At 42.1% G+C, this 22,199-nt stretch overlaps 2 protein-coding genes across 3 annotated transcripts in view; one reads left to right on the forward strand and one right to left on the reverse strand.

Annotated features, from left to right (window-relative positions):
• The window catches only part of PRKCB (protein kinase C beta), a 312,542-nt gene that overhangs the window by 190,295 nt on the left and 100,048 nt on the right, over nt 1-22,199 (forward strand). The gene's annotated exons all lie outside the window — the stretch shown is intronic.
• On the reverse strand, nt 15,831-16,668 carry LOC132348636 (transcription factor BTF3). Its single transcript, XM_059896363.1, has one exon. It carries the CDS (start codon nt 16,555-16,557, stop codon nt 16,069-16,071), a length of 489 nt encoding a protein of 162 aa, XP_059752346.1. The 5' UTR covers nt 16,558-16,668; the 3' UTR covers nt 15,831-16,068.

Below are 22,199 nucleotides of genomic sequence, written 5' to 3' on the forward strand. Positions count from 1 at the left end.
AACCTGACTTAAGACACCCTGTTTAATGTCTGTATCTTTCCCCTGAACTGTAAGCTTCTTGAAGGCGTTGACTCTGTCTGTCTTGTTCATCGTATCACCAGGTCTAGGCGCATAATAGATGCTCATTAATTATGTGTTGAATAAATGAATGAACTGATTTCCTAGACACACACACGGGAGTCCCCTGATATATACAAATTTCTAGAATTGTGAATTACAGATCAAGTTCTCCACGAGTGCCTTTCTGTGGGCACGTGAGCCTGCCTGGGCCCACCTGGTACGAAGCCATCGCTCACAGTAGCTTTGTGTCTTCTGTGAGTGATTTCCAGGTTTCTATCAGCAAACGGTGGTCACAATTTATAAAATGTTCACACAAGAATATTAGGGCTGCATTCAACATCATTTTTGTACAGAGAGGTTGTTCCTTAGGGCCTTTAATTTTCTAGCTTTCATTATTGGGAGAGTAAAATGTATCACTTGCAACCCCAAATTGATTTTTATTTCCCAAAAGAAGCCCATAAAAATAAATAACTTCCTGGGAGGGAAGAAAGAAAAGAACTCTTTAGGCTGGGCAATTTGTTAAAAAAGAGGAGAAAAGGAAGCCTGGAGGGGCAAAGCAATCTAAAGATTTAGATTGTATCTCCCCCCAGCCCCCACTCCTCCTTTTTTTTTTTTTGTTTTAATTTGAGGCTTACTGGACTTTGAAAACACTTATGCTGTTGAGAAGGTTCACTAGGGACAGCTTCATGGGACATTCTGGAGCATTGCCCCACCATTTGTTCCTCTGTGACTCCAACCTACTACTGTGTTGCTACTGGGGAGGAGATGTGTTGCCAGTATCTCATTAGTAATTGTATCAGTAAGTTTTTGCTGTGTAACAAATCACTCCGAATGTAGTGGGCTTAAAAGGACAAACATTCTTTCTCTCAATTTTGTGAGTCTGCTGGGAGGTTCTTCTGACCTGGGCTGGCTTGTCTGGGGCTGCAAGGTTTAGGATGGCCTCAGTCTCACACGTGGTGGTTTGCTCAGTGTCAGCTGGAGTGACAGGGCTGACCTAGCCTTGTGTTTCTCACCATTCTGCAGGCTGGCTCTAGCTTGTTCATGTGGTTGTAGTCATAGGCGTCTCAAAAGCAGTAAGTGAGAGCATTTCAACTCAAGCCTCAATTCACAAGCACTTTTTTAGGACTCTGCTTATATCACACTGCCTAATGTCCCAGTGGCTAAAGCAATTCCCATGACCAAGTCTACATTCAGAGAATGGAAAAACAGACTTTCATTCTTTCACTGGCATAAATAGGAGTATGTTGGCAGGGAAGATACCGAGTAGTCTCATTTTATAGCTAATAAGCCTAGAATCAGAGAGGTTGAGCAACTGGCCTGAGGTCACACAGCAAGCCAAGAACCCACCCTGTAACCAGCCCATTGTGGGTGAACTCACTCTGTGCTGCCACATGCTGTCTCCCCTTCCTTCATTCCCTCCACCACCCTGATATCCAAGAGGGCAGCTCCCTGTGGCCTCTGTTAACTGGTTGGCCCCTCACTCAGCCTTGGAGTGATGCTCTCCTTTTACCAATTAGAACTAACAATTGCCTGCTGTGCTGAGTACTTGCATTCCTCAGTCCCCATCCACTCTCTGCTCTTCCCTGTGTCTCAGGAGACTAACCCCTGTGGAGGGCATCACCTGGGCCCTCTAGCTTCTGCTTGAGTGCATGCAGTAAGAAGCACTGGCAAGAGGATTGCAGGAGAGAGAAGGTGAGGTGTTGTTTCCCAATCCCCCTGCTCTGGGCCCCAGCTCCAGGGTGCACTGGGCTCTGGTAACACTGTTTCCTCCCTTTGCCTTTCAGCCTAAGAGTGGCAGTGACATTCACCATTGCTAGTCTCTGGGTGCCTCACCATCCATTCTTGATTCCTTTAACCCTGGCCTCACATTTCTGAGTAGTTCCTTAATTAAAGTCTCTTAAACCATCTGAATTGAATTCTGTTTCCTGCTCGAGCCTACTTGGATATACTTTCATTAGGCTGCATTTTCTTATAAGGGAAGAAGGGAATAGAGTTTGCAGCCTGTGATTTGGGGAACCGAGTTTCATGCTGGGAATGCCCATGAAAAGGAGTGTATAGCCTCCAAAAATGCTCATGTGGCAGGAAGAATGTTTGAGAACTTTAGCGCTAGAGTGTGAGGGTTCCCATTGTCTAGGCTTTGTTCAGGGAATTCTGAGGACTCTGGGAAGGACGTACAAGGGTATTTATGGCATCTGTGTGATGGCAAAAGGCTAATAGCGTCCTGAATACCTGTTGATGGAAGAATGAATGGCTGAATAGTTTGTGGTCCGTGCATGCGGTGGTATAATAGGCAGTTTGAAAAGAATGAGTTAGTTCTCAATTGACTGACATGGAGAGATAGACAAGATGTATTGTGAGGTAGGAAAAGCACTTTGCCGGGTAACAGGTACAGTGTGATTCCGTTTTTGTAGAATAACTCTCCCGATCCCTTCGTTTCCAAGTGATTGTCACCGCAAGGGGTAAGGTGTGGAAGGGTAAACACCAGGTTGTCAGTCTGGGTTTGCTGGGGTGGGTGTTGGGTGTGGGGAGGAGGAGAAGGTAGAGCAGGAAAGGATGGGGGAGGGGAACTTGAGGAAAAAACTAGCATAATGGGAAAGTGCACGGGTTTAATTTGCTCTTCTTTTTCTAACTTTTTGAGATACTTAGATCATGGATTTTCAGATGAACTTTTTCCTCTAAGCATGCTTTAGCTGACTTTCACAAGGTTTGACGCTTTTGAATTTCTATTATGATTTCTTCTTTTTCCTATGGGCTATTTAAAAGTGTCTTTTATTTTCAAACATTTGTGGATATTCTTATTATCTTTTGTTATGGATTTTAAGTTTGTTTCCACTGTGGTCAGAGAACACACATCATTTCATCCTCTTGAAATTTTGGGAAACATTCTCTGTGCACTTGTAAAGAATATATATTCTGCAGTTGTTGTAGTATTCATGTGGGCAAATTAGGTTAAGGTTGTGTCATTGTGCTGTTCATGTCTTCGGTATCTTTGTTGAGTTTTATTTTGCTTGCTCGTTCTGTTACTGAAGGAGCTATGTTCAAGCCTCCTATTATGACTGTGCATTTTCCTCTTTTATTTTTTTTAAACTATTTAATTTAATTTATTTATTTTTTATTTTTGGCTGCATTGGGTGTTCGTTGTTGCACGTGGGCTTTCTCTACTTGTGCTGAGCGGGGGCTACTCTTAGTTGCGGTGCGCGGGCTTCTCATTGCAGTGGCTTCTCTTGTTACGGAGCACGGGCTCTAGGTGCGCGGGCCTCAGTAGTTGTGGCTTGCAGGCTCTAGAGCACAGGCTCAGTAGTTGCAGCGCACGGGCTTTGTTGCTCCGTGGCATGTGGGATCTTCCCAGACTGTGTCTCTTTCTCTCTCTCTCTCTCTCTGTCTCTCTGTCTCTCTGCCTCTCTCTCTCTCTCTCATGAAAGTGGTTGACAGTGAGTGACTGGAAGTAAAAAGGAAAAAAACCCTAAATATAAGGATATGGAAACATCGAAAGACAAAGGAAAAAGAAAAAAAATACGTAAAGTGAAAATGATTGAAAATGAAAGGAAGAAGAACATTTAAAAATGTATATTCTTTTCCCTTTGCTTTCAATCCTTATATTCAGGATGTGTCTCTTATAAGCATAATTTAAAAATCCAGTCTATTTGATTTTTAATTTGACCATTTAGACCATTTACATTAAATGTAATTGCTGATATATTTGAGTTTATGTCTGTGATCTTCCTATTTATTTTTTATTTGTCCCATGTGTTTTACGTTCCTTTTCCTCTTTGTTTTTGCCTCGTTTTGAATCACTTGAGCATATTTTATCATTTCACTTCCATTAACTTGTTAGCCATATATTGTTATTATTTTTATGTTGGCTCTACAGATTTCAACATAAATCCTTGACTTTTTAGAGTCCATTATATTACCAAATAACCCTAGGTCCTTAAACATTTGAGTTCCATTTACCCTGTCTCACCCTGTTTTAATTTTACATGTCATTTAAATTATTGTACAATCAGTATTAATTTAGAGTTACTAATATATTTATCCTTTTTGTTTTTTGGTTTGTTTGTTTGTTTCTTCCTACATATTCACATTTTCTTCTAGAATCATTATCTTTCTCTGTAAAGAACCCCTTTAAGCGTTTACTTTAATTGAGGCCTGCTGGAAATAAATTTTAAAATACCTTTATTTCACATTCACTTTTTTTTTTTTTTAAATTTATTTATTTATTTATTTATTTTTGACTGTGTTGGTTCTTCATTTCTGTGCGAGGGCTTTCTCCAGTTGTGGCGAGCAGGGGCCACTCTTCATCGCGGTGCGCGGGCCTCTCACTGTCACGGCCTCTCGTTGCAGAGCACAGGCTCCAGACGCGCAGGCTCAGTAGTTGTGGCTCACGGGCTTAGTTGCTCCGCGGCATGTGGGATCTTCCTGGACCAGGGCTCGAACCCGTGTCCCCTGCATCGGCAGGCAGACTCTCAACCACTGCGCCACCAGGGAAGCCCCCACATTCACTTTTGAAGAATGTTTTTGCTGGGTATAGAATTCAAAATCAGGAGTTGTTTTCTTTCAGCACTTTAAAGATGTTACCCCATTGTTCTTATTCTTATTCATATTCTTATTTTCTTACTCCTTTGAAGGTAATGTGCCTTATTTTCACTTGGCTGCTTTTGATTTTCTCTTTATCTTTGATTTTCAACAGTTTGATTACGATGTTCTTAGGAATGTGTGTGTGTGTGTGTGTGTGTGTGTGTGTGTGTGTGTGTGTGTACATACATATGTATTTATTCTGTTCTTGAATTTTTTAGCTTGACATCTTTCATCAGTATTGGAAAATTCTTGGCCACTCGTTTGCCCTATTCCTTCCCTTCTTTTCATCCTGGATTTCAGTTACACATAGATTAGACCTTTCCACTGGTCTCCACACTGTCTTCAAAACTTTCCATCCTTTTTGCTCTCTGTGCTTTAGTCTGATGGTTCTAGTTTGGTTTTTTTTTCCTTTTCTTTCTTTCTTTTTTTTTTTTCTTTTTGGTCACTCCAGGCACAGCTTGTGAGATCTTAGTTCCCTGAGCAGGGATCGAACCCGTGCCCCCTGCAGTGGAAGCTCGGAGTCCTAACCACTGGACCACCAGGGAATTCCCTAGTCTGATGGTTCTAAATGAGCTATTTTTCCAGTCACTAATAAGCCTTCCAATGGCTTCTAATCTGCTGCTGAACCCTTATATTGAGTTCTTAATTTTTGTACTTTTAATTAAACCTTTTTATTTTAGAATACTTTTAGATATATGGAAAAGTTACATAGTACAGAGTTCCCATAAACCCTTCACTCAGTTTCCCCTATTGTTAACATCTTACCTTATCATGGTGCATTTATCAAAACTCAGAAATTAACATTAATCGGTACATTACTGTTAACAAAACTCCAGACTTTATTTGGGTGTTAACTAGTTTTTTCATTAATATCCTTTATTTGTTTCAGGTTTCCATCCAAGATACCAAGTTTTATTTAGTTGTCATATCCTCTTAGATTCCTCTGGTTCATTACAATTTCTCAGTCTTTCTTTGTTTTTCATGATCTTGACAATTTTGAGGAGTACTGGTCAGGTGTTTTGTAGAGTTCCCCTCAATTTGGGAATTACTGTATTTTAAATTCTAAAGGTCACATTTTTTTATAGGTTATAGCTCTCTAGTGAAGTTCTCCATATTGTCATCCTTTTTTTTTTTTTTTTTAAACCCTCTCAATCACAGTTATTTTAAAATCTAGTGTCTGGGTCACCTGTGGATCTGTCCTATTGCCTGTTTTTTCTTCTGGTCCTATTTCTTGGCATATTTCATCCTTTTTTTTTTTTTTTTAAACCCTCTCAATCACAGTTATTTTAAAATCCAGTGTCTGGGTCACCTGTGGATCTGTCCTATTGCCTGTTTTTTCTTCTGGTCCTATTTCTTGGCATATTTGGAACTTTGGTTTGAATTCCAGTCATTTCATATGCCAAATCAAAGAGGTTTGGATGAAGTTATCTTCCTCCTCTGGTTCATTCCCAGTCCAATGATGGAGCCACTAGAGGTTTCCAGCTGTGAGGCTGAAGACTTCCTAGGGCCCTCCTCCTTGCAAGGTCCTGCACTCCAGATTTTGCTTCTCCGGCACCACAAGACTGCCAGAAACCGTCAGCAGATTTCTGTTTTGTGTCTCAACCTCTGTATTTGAATTGGCAAAGCCCCAAGGGAGAACCAATGCTTAGGGGAGACTGAGTCACTGAGAAGTTCGGTGACATTTAGGGCACATAGCACTGAGTGGCAGTGTTTATATTAAAACCCAGATCTCTAGCTTTCTGACTGAGCTTCTCATCCCCCAGCTCTACTAATTTGGTAAGGACAGTGGCTTTAGATCAGATACAGGTCCTTGAAATGCAGGAGGTGCTGTGCTGGAGGAAGAGTTTAGTCCAATCCCCACATCTTGGGGCAAATGAAGCAGAAGTTCTCAGAACAGTCTGTTCTTAAATCAGTCAAGACTTGCCTTTTCTGAACAGGTTGGATTCCTGCCTCCCAGAGAGAGGTGGCAGAGTGTGGAAGTGAAGAACTTAGGCTCTGGGGACGGGCAATACCGGGATGTGTATGAAGTGCACGTAACGTGCTCAATGAATGTTGTTGTCAACATCGGCAGCATCACCGGCCAGAACAACCCAAATCACAAAACCTGCGAATTCTCTCTGAGCTTGAGGCCTTGGGATCCTCCCAAGGTGATAAGATTCATGGTCATTCTCTCCTTCAGCGAGTGTCTCACACTGTGCTGGGCTCTGGAATCACCACCGTCAGTAAGACAGGTACATGGATAATCACAGTGAAGGGTTACATGTCCTGCGCCAGACATCAGGACAAGGTGTTCTGAGAAACCACAGGAGGGGCACCGACCCATGCTGCCGTTGGAGCTCTACAGTGGTTTTAGGGCATGGAGAGAAGGGAACATCTCACTAATCCCTTATCAATTCATTCATTGATTCCCCATCTACTACATGCCAGGTGCTGTGCTAGGGCTGGGAATACAAAAGTGACCACAATAGAAAGACCTTGCTCTCTTGAAGCTTTTAACCTTGCAGGAAATCAGGGAATTATTCTGATTGAATAATCATGTACTGAGTACCTACAAAATACATGTCCCAGTTCTAGGCACTTAATGGGTTAGAGTAATAATAATGCCTAGGCTTTTGAGTATGTAATAGGTTTGATCCCTTAGCATGCATTATAGCTCCTAAACCCTCCCAAGCTGGTGAGGTGGCATGATGACTGTTCTCATATTACAGATGAGGAAACTGAGGCTCACAGAGGTTAAGTAACTTTCCAAGGTCACACAACTAGAAAATGGCATCACTTGGACTCAAATCCAGGTCTGCTCTTAGCCATGGTACTGTGCTCCTTCCAGAAATATTAGGAAGTCACAGTTCCTTCCCTTAAAGAGTTCTATTAAATATAATAGAACAAGTAAGGCAAGCAAACATATCCCTAAAGTATATTGTGCTGCTGAACATAAGAAAGCAATAATCCTGTTGGTAGGTCAGATGAAGTCAAGAAAGGCTTCTGGGAAGAGGCGGCATTAGAGATCTAACTGCCAGAATGAGCGAAGGGCCAAGAGAGGGAACTCACTGGGTAGAGGGTAGTGCACACTCTGGCCTCCGGGGGGAGTTGGAAACTCCTCTCTATGCCATGGCTGATGTGGGGATGTGGGTCAAGGCTAAGGACCTGGATGATGCTATTGGTTCATGAGCCTTGGCTAGAGGGCTGGTGGGGCTCAGAGAGATGAGGGGAGGCTTAACAACTTCATCATCATGATACACCCATAATATTCTTTCTTGGGCTTCTATTTGAGGCTTACTCTGTCTTCAGACCTCTCAGAGCTCCAGAGAGCTGGAATGGAGAGGAGTCTGGGCTTATCTCCTGCTTGGGACACTACTCTCTCTGAGTCACCAGGAAAACAAACAGGAGTAGGAGAAAGGAAGCAAAAGGAGCCCATCCAATTTCCAGTGATTCTAATGTGTATCTAGAGTTAAGAACTCTTGGTCCAGCCCAACTCACCAGGGCTGTTGGTTGTACTCGTGATTTGGGGTGAAGGTCCTAGTGTAGTAGAGTGATTATCTGCCTGGCTCAGCCACTCTGCACGTATCCCTTGGGAAGTTGCTGTGGGACATGATTCTGGACACTAGATCGTGTCCGTCTCCTCCTACAGAGACGGGAACTTGCAGGGAGCAGCAAGCAGTCAAGTATGACTGGAGTTTGGGATACACGTGAGGAGGAAGTGGCAGGGAAGGCTGTAGAGTTATAGTGGGGAGAGGAACCAGTTATCACAGTGGACGCATCCTGGAGGGATCATAGGCATCTTTGGGCCCTGCTCCAGGGTCTCGCCAGGGTGTTATTATCTTCACAAAGGTGCCCAATTCAGCTTGCTGCTCTCTTCTGGGCTGATGGCAATTTAGCTCGAGGTTAACCCACTCTCTAGCTCTCTCTTTTGTTTTTTTAAATTTATTGAGATGAAATTCATGTAACATTAACTTGACCATTTTAGAGTGAGCAACTCAGGGGCATTTAGTACATTCACTGTGTGTACAACCACCACCTCTATCCAGTTCCAAAGCATTCCCATCGCTCCAAAATGAAACCCCGTACCCATTAAGCGGTTATTCCCCATTCCCTTCTGCCCTCAGCCCCTGGCAACCATCGATCTGCTTCCTTGAACTCTCTCTTTTTAAGACTGTTTAAAAACTAAACTGTTTGGTACCTCAAGTATCTTTAACTCTAAAGAAGAGGATAATCATGGAATGCTCGGTCATCTAGGCTCGATCAGGGCTGGTTGTCACAACATCTAAACACTTCTATATCAGTTTGCAAATAATCAATAACCTGAGTGCCCTCTGCCTCCTTGGCCTCCTTGGTCTCCTCTCCAGGACCCCTTGGACCTGATCCAGCAGTGAAAAGGCTAACGTCTGGTCCGGGGGGGAGAATTCAGGTCCACTCCAAGGCTTTGGCTATGTCCATTCTGCTGGGTAGCACTGCTTGCTCAGTATTTGCCTGTCAGCCCTGTGGTGGAGGGTAGGATTGGAATTCTTCCAGATGCAAGAGCCTCTCCTAATCCAAAGACTGCTTTCCATTGCTCACCTTTTTGCATCCTACCTGCCTTCAACCGGTTTACCACTTTTTACATGTCTTAGTCTAAAGTTCAGTATTTTCCCCCTATTATTTTTAAAATACTTTTCTGAATGATGTGCTGTCTGCACCTAAAATGTGCCCAACACACCTTCTGAGGTGGTGGAAGGATGCTCTTTTGGGGAGAAATATGTTGATCTCCCCTTGAAGGAACCCAAGACATCTGAAGGTGGCTTTTGCTCGTTCATTATAGAAGGGCAAGCGCTATGTTTAAGACAGACCTGGAAGCTGCTGCCACAGAACATATGAGCACAGTTGTGGATTCAATAAGAGGCACACTCAGAGGGGAAAGGTCTGACCTGCCTCGGTTTTCAGCAGCAGTGTGATGTCACCGTTAAGGGTGGAGTTTTTTGAGCCAGACAGCCTGAGTTCAAATCCCACCTTTACTGTTAACCAGCTATGTGACCTTGAAAAAGACATTTAACTTCCTCAGCTCTCAGTTTCCACATCAGTAAAATGGGGAGAACGGTAACATACATGCCATAAGATTTCCATGCGGATTACATGAGATAGAACATGTACAGCACTTAGTGCTTGGCTCATAGTAAGAGTTTGTTTGCCACTAGCTATTAGGATTTAATCTTGATTTCTATCATATTTTGGAATATATCATTTTTGGCTTCCTAAAAAAGAAAAAAAAAGAACATGAACTTAAAATCAGTAGGCAATGGTGAGTCACTGAGGATTTTTTGAGAGTGGGAATGACACAATAAGATCTTTGCTTTAGGAAGATTAATTTGTCTGCAGCTCACAGGCTGACCTGGAAGGAAGAGAGGGTGAAGGGCGGCTGACGTGGCGGTCTGAGCTGTGCTTACAGCATGGCAGCCAGTAGTCACACGTGGCTACTTACATTTAAATTGATTAAAATTAAGTGAAATGTACTCAATAGCCACATGTGGCTAGTGGCTGCTATGTGGGACAGCAAACACTTCCATCCTCCCAGGGATTTCTGTTGGATGGTGCTAGTCGAGAGCAGTGGTTCTCACGCCTGAGTTTGCAGCGGAATAACCTAGAGGGCGGATTAGAGTCCAGATTGCTGGGCTCCCCTCCCCTTCCCATCAGTTTCCGACTCAGGAGGTCGGGGGCTGGGGTGGGGTGGGAGAGGCCTGGGAATTTGCATTTCCATCAAGTCCCCAGGAGACGCTGATGCTTCTGGTCTGGGACACCCTCGCTTTCCCCCTTGGAGAACCCTCTCTCTGCAACACCGCTTTTCAGTTCCTGGTGTGAGGGAAGAAGGGGAGTTGTTTTGCGCTTGTTGACAGTCGTACGAGTCTTGTTTATATGTCCCAGCTAAGCCTGTTTGGGATTTGGACTCTGTCTCTTTCCGAGACAGGAGACAGGCGGCGGTGCTCCTGGGGGTCTGTTTCGTGAAGGGAGGTGTATAGGAGCCTTGGCTGAAGGAGGAGAAAGTGGAGCTCACTGGGAGTCTGGAGAACAGAGGGACTGATCAGGTAGTGAAGAGTGATCTCTGCTGCCTCCTGAGCTCTGCCTGCCAGCCTGGAGCTCTGCTTTTGAGGTCTGATGGAGAGGAAGGTAGAGACAGACGCTTTCACAACTGAACAGCCGAGGACGTGCTGCCTCTGTCCCTGGGTCCTACCCGACAACTTTCTCCCTGAGGCATGAATGACTCAAGTCTAGCTGCACGGTTGCGGGGGGGATGGTGGTGGGGGAAAGGGCCTTGGGGTATAAATGACAGAATTCAGTGAAGTGCGAAGTGGGAGAAGCACACCACTTAAAACCTCAACATATTACCCGCCGCAAGTGTGCCTCAAACTTGTGGTTTAAGCTGCAGAAAGAAACATTGTAGAGCTTGTTCTCAGCCAGACGACAGCATCTGCTGATGGACAGGGTCCCCGAAATGTTCACCTGAGTCTGAACTGAGCTTGGGGTATCAGGCAGAGACATAGGGTGGGGCTGTGATAGACCAGAAGCAAGAAAATTCTCCCCACGCCAGCTGTGTGCCCTTTTCTAGACGGTCATTGGATGTGCATGAGTGTCTGAGGGCAACTAGGACATTCTTCCAGATTATGCTCCGTGCCAGCTGACAAGTAGCTGTGACCCTCCTAAGGTGGCTCTCCCTGCTGTCCCAGCTGCTCTCCAGATCCTCCCCGGACCTCCCCGCAGCCCAGCAACTAAAGTTCACACCTGGGCATCTCGAGGGGCCTTCAAGACCCTGTTCTAATTCTGAGGATGGCATCAGTACTGTTTAGTTGGTACTTGGGTTATGGCATTTGGAAGTATTTTGAATATAATGTGTGTGTGTCTGTGTGTGTGTGTGTGTTTACGTACAGTGGTGAAGAGTGGGGGAAGGTGGGGAGGATTTAGTAGGTGCTACAATGACCTTGAGCTATGAATAGTTTGGTAAAATTATAATAAAAACAAAGTGGGAAGGATGCCTGCTTCCTACAGGCTGGTTAAGACCCATTGCTTTAATCATCCATCCATCCATTTAGGATAAATGGGTCCAGCAGGAAAATTATCCCTCTTTTAGTGCTTCTGTGCCATTGAGGATGTTTGACAGTACGTAAGGGGGAATATTCCTCTGTTGGGACTTCTCTGAACAGATGTTTTCTTCCCTCATCATCCCCAAATGACAGTAAAAGAAACAGAAAACTTATCTTCAAATGACAGCCCTTTCCTCTGACTGCCTGGGGAACATGGCATGAGAATGTGGCTGTCGGGTTTTAAAAAATCCGTTGGGTCCCATGATTCAGTGATGTGGTTAATGTAGATAGGACTCTTCTGTCAAACCGGGGCGCCCATTGAAGAAATGAGAAAATATGCACTGGTTCTCTAGAGAAGGGAGGTTAAGCCTGCCTTCCTCAGAGCTGGAAGGCTTTTGTCCCGAGCCTCTGGAAATTAAACCCATCACTTAGAGAGCAGATTGTGGGGCTTCTGGCCATTGCTACTTGGGCTGCGCAAAGCCGCCGACGGACAGTTTTGATTGAATGTCGAAATTAAGCTGCCGAGCAGTGACTCTGCAGCTCCAGGGACCCCATGTTAGTATTTATGTCACATCTTTAGAAATAATCACATTGTGAAGCAGCGCCCAAAGCCATGTCAGCAGCCACTGCAGCTCAGGGTTTGGACGCCACCTGCCCGGTGCCTCTGCTGCATTTGCTCAGCACGGGTTGGTGGGGGGTGGGGGGGGTGGGCCAGGAACACCGTCAGGGTTCCTGTCCTGAGGATGCAGGCAGAGAAGCTGTAAGCCTCGTCTCTCTTTGTTTTCTCTCAACCTGAGGCATGAGGTGGTCTCCAAAACAAGAAATAAAGCTAGCTTATTGGGTGCCTTACTGACAAATCATCTGTCCTAGGCATAAGGAAAGACCCCCAGGGCCGGCCTGAGGGGAACAGATGTTCATGGGGACAGGGTTTATTCTTGTTTTTCCAAGCTGGTCTGAAGAGCGCCTCCTCTATCTACATGAATCCCTGCACACTCTCCCCACATCGTCAGGGGGACCCGGTGACATCGCCGACACCACTGGGGAGTGCCAGGCACTAAGAGGCTGCACTTGTGAGATCTCAAAGGGTGACTAACCCAGATCCTCTCCGGGGAGTGGAGTGGTCTCTGGACCTCTAGGGGTTGAGGCTGTATAGAGTCATAGCAGGTGCAGAGCAACCCTGGGAATTGCAAGACCCTGAGTGACCAGGGAAACCTCTGTAGAAAATAGATGACACTAAACTGGGTTCAGTGGATTATAGAATGCCCAGCTTTCCAAGTTTCTGGCTCTAAGAAGAAACCAGTTACAGAGCATGAAAGTTGTATGGTTTTGGCAGTGATGTACAGACTCCGAGCTTGGGGGAATCAGCTGACTGGATCTTGGGGCATCCAAGTTGTATCCAGTTCAAGTTTGTTGAGTGTAATTGTGCACAAGACTGGCCTCCCATTAAGCAAAGAATTTTTTCTCCCAGATTTAGAGTAACTTTTTAATTTTTTTAAATTATTTTTTTAAAATAAATTTATTTATTTTTGGCTGCGTTGGGTCTTCGTTGCTGCACATGGGCTTTCTCTAGTTGCGGCGAGCGGGGGCTGCTCTTCGTTGCAGTGCGTGGGCTTCTCATTGCGGTGGCTTCTCTTGTTTCGGAGCATGGGCTCTAGGCGCGTGGGCTTCAGTAGTTGTGGTGCGTGGGTTTAGTTGCTCCGCGGCATGTGGGATCTTCCCAGACCAGGGCTTCAACCCGTGTCCCCTGAGTTGGCAGGCGGATTCTTAACCACTGTGCCACCAGGGAAGCCCTAGAGTGACTTTTTTAAATTAAAAAAGTAATTCATGCTCAACTGAGACCATATATTTAACTTCTCCTTCTTCCAAATTCCCACTGAATGACTAAGAGATTAAAAAAGGGAAAAATTTATCAGGGCTGCAAACCAGAGAGTGTCAATCTCTTGCCAGAACCACTGAAGAATTTCTCTAAGATAACAGTTGAGACAATACAAGCTAATTTTGTCTTCTCTTTTCCAACATCTAAGCCTCTTAATATTTTTCTTTTATGTAATTGTATTGGTTGGTACTTCCAGAATGATGTTAAATTATAGTGGTGATGGTAGGCATTTTTAATTTGATTGCGGCCTTAAGGGAACTAGAAATGCCTCTAGAGTTTCACCAGTAAGCATGATGAAAACCTTTGATACATTTATTATACCAATAAAAACATGTATCTCTTCCTATTTTTCTAAGGGTTAAAAGAAAGAATGATTATTAAATTTTGTCACTTGTCTTTTTTGTCATTTTTTGAGATAATTACATGTTTTTTCTCCTTTGACCTAGTTTTATAGTGAATAATATTAATAGATTTTCTAAAACTATGAAGGGTTTTGTTTAGAGAGCATGTAATCAGACTTGAGGTTTTGAAAGATCCCTTTGATGTAGGGGCGTGGAGGAAGCGCAGAAAGGAGAAAGACTGTAGGCGAGAAACCAGCTAGGAGAGAAAAAGGGAATTCGCAAACAACAACCATGTGCAAATGCTGTTTACCCATCACTCATTACCTGCCAAGGACAATACCAGGCACTTTACAGGCTTCAGATATAACTTAGTAATCACATAACCCTATGACACAATTATTATTGTTAAGGTGGTAACAGTGTGGATAGTAAGAAGGACTCAGGTACATAAAATGATAAAGAGGTAGAATGAATAGTACACAGTCAAAGATTTTACCGAGGGGAGGCGACCAAGGTGATTTCCAGATTTCTCACCACAGTTGGGTGAATGGTTAAGCACTCATCAAGGATGGCATTGAAAGAGGGGGAGCACATATGCTCTGTTCTGTATGCTGGTTGGTAGGTGGGGGATGGGGGATAATGACAGGGAGGGAGTATTCTTTTTTTTTTAGAAAAGAATGTTTAAAAAACTTCATTTTCATTTCTTCCTTTTCAGTGGTTCACATGAAAGTTTTCTCTCTTTTTTAACATCTTTATTGGAGTATAATTGCTTTACAATGGGGTGTTAGTTTCTGCTTTATAACAAAGTGAATCAGCTACACATATACATATATCCCCGTATCTCCTCCTTCTTGCATCTCCCTCCCACCCTCCCTATCCCACCCCTCTAGGTGGTCACAAAGCACGGAGCTGATCTCCCTGTGCTATGTGGCTGCTTCCCACTAGCTAGCTATTTTACATTTGGTAGTGTATATATGTCCATGCCACTCTCTCACTTCGTCCCAGCTTACCCTTCCCCCTCCCCATGTCCTCAAGTCCATTCTCTATGTCTGCGTCTTTATGCCTGTCCTGCCCCTAGGTTCTTCAGAACCATTTTTTTTGGTTTTTTTTAGATTCCATATATATGTGTTAGCATACGGCATTTGTTTTTCTCTTTCTGACTTACTTCATGAGAGTGAGTATTCTTGGACATGCTTTGGGTTGATATACTTATGGGATATCCAGTACCAGATATATGGTAGACAGTTGTGTGTTCTGTTATTATAAAAAAAAGCTCAGTAAAGAGCTTTTAGGTAGAAATTAAAATCATGGGAGTAGGGCCCCTGGAAAAATGTGGAAATTAAAAAGCAAACTTCTATTTAATCTATGGTTCAAAGAGGAAGTCTCAAGGAAAATTAGAAAATATTTTGAACCCATGAAAGAAAATGAAAATGCAACACATCAAAATTTGTGGAATCCAGATAAAGAAGTACTTGAACTGAAATTTATATTGTGGAATTCTACCAGACATTTAAAAAAGAAATGACACTGATTCTTCTAGAAAACAGAAGAGTAGGGAACACTTCCTAACTTATTTTATGAGGCTAGCATTACCCTGATACCAAAGTCAGACAAAAACAGTACAAGAAAACTAAAATTATCCCTTATGACCATAAATACAAAAATCTTCAACAAAATATTAGGAAATCAAATCCAGAAATATGTAAAAAGAATAATACACCCCAACCAAGTAAATTTTATCCTGGGAATGCAAGGCTGGTTCAATAATTTAAAAATCAATTAATGTATTCCACCATGTTAATAATCTAAAGAAAGAAAAAGCACTTGACAAGATTTAATATCCATTTATGATAAAAGTTCTCAGCATAGTAGAAATAGAAGGAAACTTTCTTTTTTTTTTTTTCTTTTTTTTTTTACTAAGCAAAGAACTTTATTAATCTTTGTTTCAAACTTTATTCCCAGGCTTCCTCAGCTTAATTAGCTGCAAAGAATGAATTGTATATAAGCAAAAACTGAAAAGAGCTGCAGTGTCCAGGGGCTTGGGCTTAAAAATATTAGAGATCTAGATTTTATCAGATCCATAAACAAAATTTTAAAAAGCAGTCATAATATAAAATAGCAGCTCCCAGTAACTTCAAGATTTATCTTCTTCAGAAGCTGACTCAATTCAGTTTGCTTCATTCTTGGAAGCCTCATCAAAATTCTCCACAAGATCTGGAACTTCATCATCATCATCCTCTCCAGTAGCAAGTGGTGCTTTTCCATCCACAGATTGTTTGGGCAGAGCTTCAGCCAGCCTCCTTAAACTGGTCAGACTGTCTGCACCAAGCTGGTTTAAGATGCTGGGTAGCATTTCTGTCAGCTGCTTTGTCTCAGCATGGCCTGTAATGGTGAAAGTGTTTGCTGCCAGAGATGCCTGAACTTTAGGGTTGTTAAAGTGGATCACTGTTCCTTGGTTTGTGAACATATTCACCTCTTCAATACCAGAGATATTGTTTACCCCTAACTTCTTTAAAGAGAACTGAAGTTTTTTGTCGTCTGCTGTGGCTGTTCTATGAACCACCTTCTTCTTTCTGCGAGCAGTTCCTTTCCCACCAATGCGCACTTGTGCCTGCAGTTTGGCGAGTTTCTCCTGGTTCATGATAGTTTCTTTCATCTTGTTGGAGCGGAAATGGGGCTGCGCGGGGGACTAGGGTTGGCGCTCAGGGGGGTCTCGGGCAGACCAGCTGAGATAAGGCGCACACACGCGGGGACGCAAGATGGCAGCTAGAGAGCGAAGGAAACTTTCTTGATGTTATAAAGGACATCTAGAGAAAAATCTACAAGGCACTTAATAATGAAAGACAACATGCTTTCCCCCTAAGCTATGAAACAAGACAAGGATGTCCACCCTCACCCACTCTATTCAGCATCATACTGGAAGATCTTGCTGGTGTAGTAAGAGAATAAAAATAAACAAAAGATTGGAAAAACAGGTTGAGAAATACAGATTGGAAGGGAAAAAACAAACTGTCTCTGTACATAGAAAATGATGGTCTATGTAGAAAATCCAAAAGAATCTACCAAAAAGCCTCCAAGAACTAATGAGTTAAATTGCAAGATATAAGGTGAACACACAAAAATCAATTGTATTTTTATATATCAACAGTTAACAATTAGAAACTAAAATTTTTAAAATACCATTTACAATAACTTCAAAACAAATGAAATATTTTGTTATAAATCTAACAAAACATGTCTAGGATCTGTATGCTAAAAATTATAAAACACTGCAAGAAATCAAAGAATACCTAAATATATGAAAAGACATACCATGTTTGAAGACTCAGCATATAGTAAAGTTGTCAATTCTTCAGATTGATCTGTAGACTTAATGAATTTCCAATCAAAATCTCAGCAGGATTTTTTTTATTGATATGGACAAGGTGATTCTAAAATTTAATGGAAAGACCAAAGAACTAGAAGGGCCAAAACAATTTTTAAGGTGAAGAATCAAGTTGGCAGAATCATAGTACTCAATCTTAAGACTTACTATATAAAGCTTCAGTAATCAGGCAGTGTGGTTTTGGTAAAGGGGTAGATACATAAATGACTGGAACAGAATAGAGAGTCCAGATATATACCCACACAAATATGGCCCATTAATTTTTTTTTAAAGTATAAAAACAAAGAAATGGAAAGACTATCCAGTCTTTCAGCAAGTGATGTTGGAAAGATTGGGCATCCATATGCAAACAAAATGAGCCTCAACTTCTACTTCATACCTTATATAAGAATTAACTCAAAATGGATTATAGATCTGAATGTAAAATATAAAGGTATAAAACTAGAAAACAGGAGAAAATTTTTATGACCTGGAGTTAAACAAAGAATTCTCAAACAGGGCACTAAAAACATGACTCATAAAAGAAAAAAATGATTATTTGGACCTTATTAAAATTTTAAAAAAGTATGCTTTGCAAAAGACACTGTTATAGAATGAAAAGACAAGCTACAAACTGGAAGAAAATATTTGCAAATCACACATCTGACAAAGGACCTGAATCCAGAGTAAAGAACTCTCAGAGTCATAAGTATGAAAACAACCCCACGAAAAAGATGTTTCAAAGACTCGAACAAACACACCACCAAAGACGATATAAGCATGGCAAATTCATTCACAAGAAGATATTCAGTATCACTAGAAATTAGGGAAATACAAATTAAAGCCACAATGAAATACCACTATACACGTATTAGAATGGCTAAAATGATAACGATAATAAATACTGTGAATACAGTGTGCTGGCAGGATGCAGAGTGAGAGGAGCTTTCATTCATGGCTAGTGGGAATGCAGAATGGTACAGTCACTCTGGAAAACCTTTTGACGTATATATATGTATGTATGTATGTATACATACACTTACCATATGACTTAATGATCTGACTCCTAGGAATTTACCCTAGAGAAATGAAACTTTATGTTCACACAAAAACATATGAATAGTTGCACAGCTCTATCATAATCAACAAAAACTAGAGACCACTCAAATGTCCTTGAACAGGTGAATGGATAAACTAACTGTGGTACATCCATACAGTGGAATATTCCTCATCAGTAGAAGGGAGTTAACTATTCATACATACAACTTGGCTCACTCTCAAAGGAATTTTGCTGAGTTAGAGAAGCCAATCTCAGAAGGTTTCATACTGTATGATTCCATGGATATACCATTCTTAAAAAGATAAAACTGTAGTAAATGAGAAATAGATCATCGATTGCTAGGGACTGAGGGAGGGGGGAGTTTGTAACTATGAAGCGGCAGCACAAGGGATTTTTTTCTGGAATGATAGAATTGTTCTGTGTCCTGGTAGTGTGGTGGTTACATGAATCTATACATGTGTTAAAATTCAGAAAACTATACACCAAAATAAAAAAAGTCAGTATTACTGTATGCTGTATTTAATTTAAAAAATTAAATGCCATAGGCAGAAAATAAACAGATAAAAGATAAGGAGAGGAAAGGAGGGTGGGAGGGAGAGAGGAAGAGAGAGAGAGACTGAGAGCAGGGGAGGACAGAAGGTAAGGCAATAGACTGAGGTGAAAGAGGAGCTGGCTCCGGGGAAGGTGTAAGCAAGAAGGATCTCATGTTATGATAATAAAAAGTAATGTAAAAAATAAAGTAAATTAAAATGCATAGAAACAGTAAATAGAGGAATGCCGACTGCAGAAAATATAATCAGTAATATGGAAACAAGCTTAAGGAGTACTTCCAGGTGGCAGGGAAAAGGGACAAAGAAATGACTACAATCATGAAAAAAAAAAAAAAAAGATGTAGAGGACAAACAGCATTGATCCACAGGTAAATGGAATCAGATGTTCCTGGAGAAAAGACCAGCTAAATGGAAAAACACCTATATTGAGAGTAGAGTTCAAGACAAACAAATAATAAACTGCATAAAAAGAATTTTTAAAGAATGAAACATAAAATCCAAGACCAAAAAATAGTCATGAATCTCAAGTAACACAGGGTCAAAATACATAAAAGCAAAAACTGCTAGAAATGAAAGGAGGAATTTATAGAAATACCATCACAGGAGGGTTTTAAAACATACTTTGTCAGTCTTTGACAGATAAAACAGATAAAAAGAATATGGATATAGATAACTTAAATAATATAATTAAAGTGAGTGTCAAATACCTCTATCTTGAAGCCTGAACCCTTCCATAAGAGAAATACCTTTTTCCCTAGTATGCACAAAATTGGTGATATGTTAGCTTGCAATGCAAACCTTATTAAATTCTTCACAAAATGCCCCAGAAGTGGCTCAGCCCACATTTTCTGATGAAAACATAATAGAACTAGAAATTCATGACACAAACATAATACAGAAGATCTTCAGATTAACGAGATGGAGCGGGAATCAGGTGGGAGCCTTAAAATGATGAGGTCTTGAAATTGCTTCTGTCGAGAATGAGAGGGGGGTTGACTAGGCACACCTAGTAGGGTTGACAGGTGGTGTGGAGGGCCAAGCTGTGGTTGGAGACCCTGAGTGGGTCATGCATCAAGCCCCCACTTTCTCCAGGGGCACTCTCTAAGCCATATATCACTGATGGTCTGAGGTATGCAGACAGGATGTTGTTGAAAAGACAAAATATTTAAGCCTGTGGCCAGAAGTGATTGGAGGGCTTTCCATATTGGTAGGGTTAGGAAAAAAGTAATAACTCAGGCACCCACTGATGGACCAGAGGAAAGGAAAGAGTTGAGGGATCTGAGGGTTTGATGAGGTTAAAAAAAAAAATTGGTGTAAAGGGAGCAGGGGATTAAAAGGATAAAAGGTTATTGGGGAGTTCAGAGGAAGAGCCATTCCAGGTGAGACTCCAGGTGGCTGGATTGGGATGGAGAGGAAGCCATAATATAAGAAGGAAGGGATCTATCACATTTGGTTTCAGATCATCTGTCATTCTCTGACTACCTCCTCTAGGTTCATTTATATGAAAATCACATTGGAGAGATGCTCTTTTAACCTTGAAATGGATCTTAATAGTTATATAATTTGATCTAAATTCTCTCAAAGGAGAAAGGAAATCAACATTTGTTGAACCTCTGCCATGTGCTTTACACTATACTTCAACACCATTATCCTCTATAATTAGGGGAACCATATAATTTATTGTCCGAACTGGACTCTCTTAAGAGTAAAAGGACAATAGATAGAGACTGAGGCTGTTCTGGGTAAACTGGCATGGATGGCCATCCTATAATTATCACACATCCCTTTGAGTTGTATGTGACTTTATCAGCATTTCGGAGACAGGGGAGCTCAGGCTCAGAGAAGTCTTTTTACTACGGGCACCCAGTAAGTGAGAGTAAAGGCAGAGGCAGGATTCAGACCTGAAGGTGTGTGTGACTCGAGTCTAACTATTGCTAATTTGGTTCCTGATTCACCTGCATTAGCTCCCCCATCATCGTTTCACTTGCCTTGGCTTGACAGGCTCTCTTCCAGACACACACTGTGACGGTCCCAGCTGGAAGTCTGTCTCAACAGAAATAAATGGATGTGTGATAACTGTACCATTGCCAGCAGTGACGGGAAGCCAGCTGTTCTAGGAACCTTTGGCCACGATGTGCTTGGGATGCCTTAGATGCTGCATGTGGGCTGCCCAAAGACCCCAGCTTTGCTTACTCTGTAATCAGATTCCATCAGATGAGGCCAGGGATGGCCAGTTAAGATGACTGGAAGGGGATTCTGATGGATCCATGGCTCCCAAAAGCTGTAGCATCAGAGAACCTTGAGGTTAGAAGAAGTAATAAGTGAACAGGAATCAAAAGGATGCGGATCTAGGAGTAGAGGGCTGAAGAAGCTTCCAACTTAAGAAGGTGTAGCAGGGCAGTGTAGAGGGATTTGGGGTTAACCAAAGGTCCAGTGAACCAAAGGTCGTCCATCAGGAGGTCACTGGAATGGAAGGAGGGGGGGTGCAGAGCAGGAGAGCTAAAATAGGTGGATAGTTCTGAAATTTTTCACCTGTTTAGTCTCTTTCCTCCAACCCTGCTTTGATCCTGGGATAGGTGCTGGGGGCATCCAGCTGATCTTAATGAGGTCATTCTGGGTCTGTGCATTGTTCACCAAGGGCTCAGGGATTCAAACCATGATCTTTGCAGATCTAATTGCTCTAAAAAGTCTCTGGGGAACAGGGTGCGGGTCTCTGAAGGCCAGAACAATGGATTCTTGGAGGCTGTAGATGCACCACAACTGAATTGTTTTTTAAACTAAGTTTTAATAACACAGTTAATACAAGAATAAATTCTCTTTGTAATAAATTCAGAATATGACAGTTAAGGCTAAAGTCTCTTTTGCCCACAACCCCCAAACCAGATTCCTTTACCTCTTCCACAGATGTAACCGTTACTTCAAGCCAATTTTGGGTTTATCCCTCCAGACTCTTTTCTATATATTTACACTGATATATGACCTTGTAGAAAATTTATTTTATTGTACTTGTCTCTTGAAGATTTGGAGGGCCTTGTTTATTAAAACTTTTTATTTTTTATTTATTTAAAAAAAATTTTTTTTAAGTACTTTTTTTTTTAAGTAATTAATTAATTTATTTATTTTTGGCTGTGTTGGCTCTTCGTTTCTGTGCAAGGGCTTTCTCTAGTTGTGGCAAGCGGGGGCCACTCTTCATCGCGGTGCGCGGGCCTCTCACTATCGCGGCCTCTCTTGTTGCGGAGCACAGGCTCCAGACGCGCAGGCTCAGTAGTTGTGGCTCACGGGCCCAGTCGCTCCACGGCATGTGGGATCTTCCCAGACCAGGG

The sequence above is a fragment of the Balaenoptera ricei genome, chromosome 15 (genome assembly GCF_028023285.1).
Source record: "Balaenoptera ricei isolate mBalRic1 chromosome 15, mBalRic1.hap2, whole genome shotgun sequence".
Classification (NCBI taxonomy): Eukaryota; Metazoa; Chordata; class Mammalia; order Artiodactyla; family Balaenopteridae; genus Balaenoptera; species Balaenoptera ricei.

Excerpts from the sequence above, each read along its gene's own strand:
- LOC132348636 (XM_059896363.1), bottom strand. The coding sequence starts at position 16,557 with ATGAAAGAAACTATCATGAACCAGGAGAAACTCGCCAAACTGCAGGCA.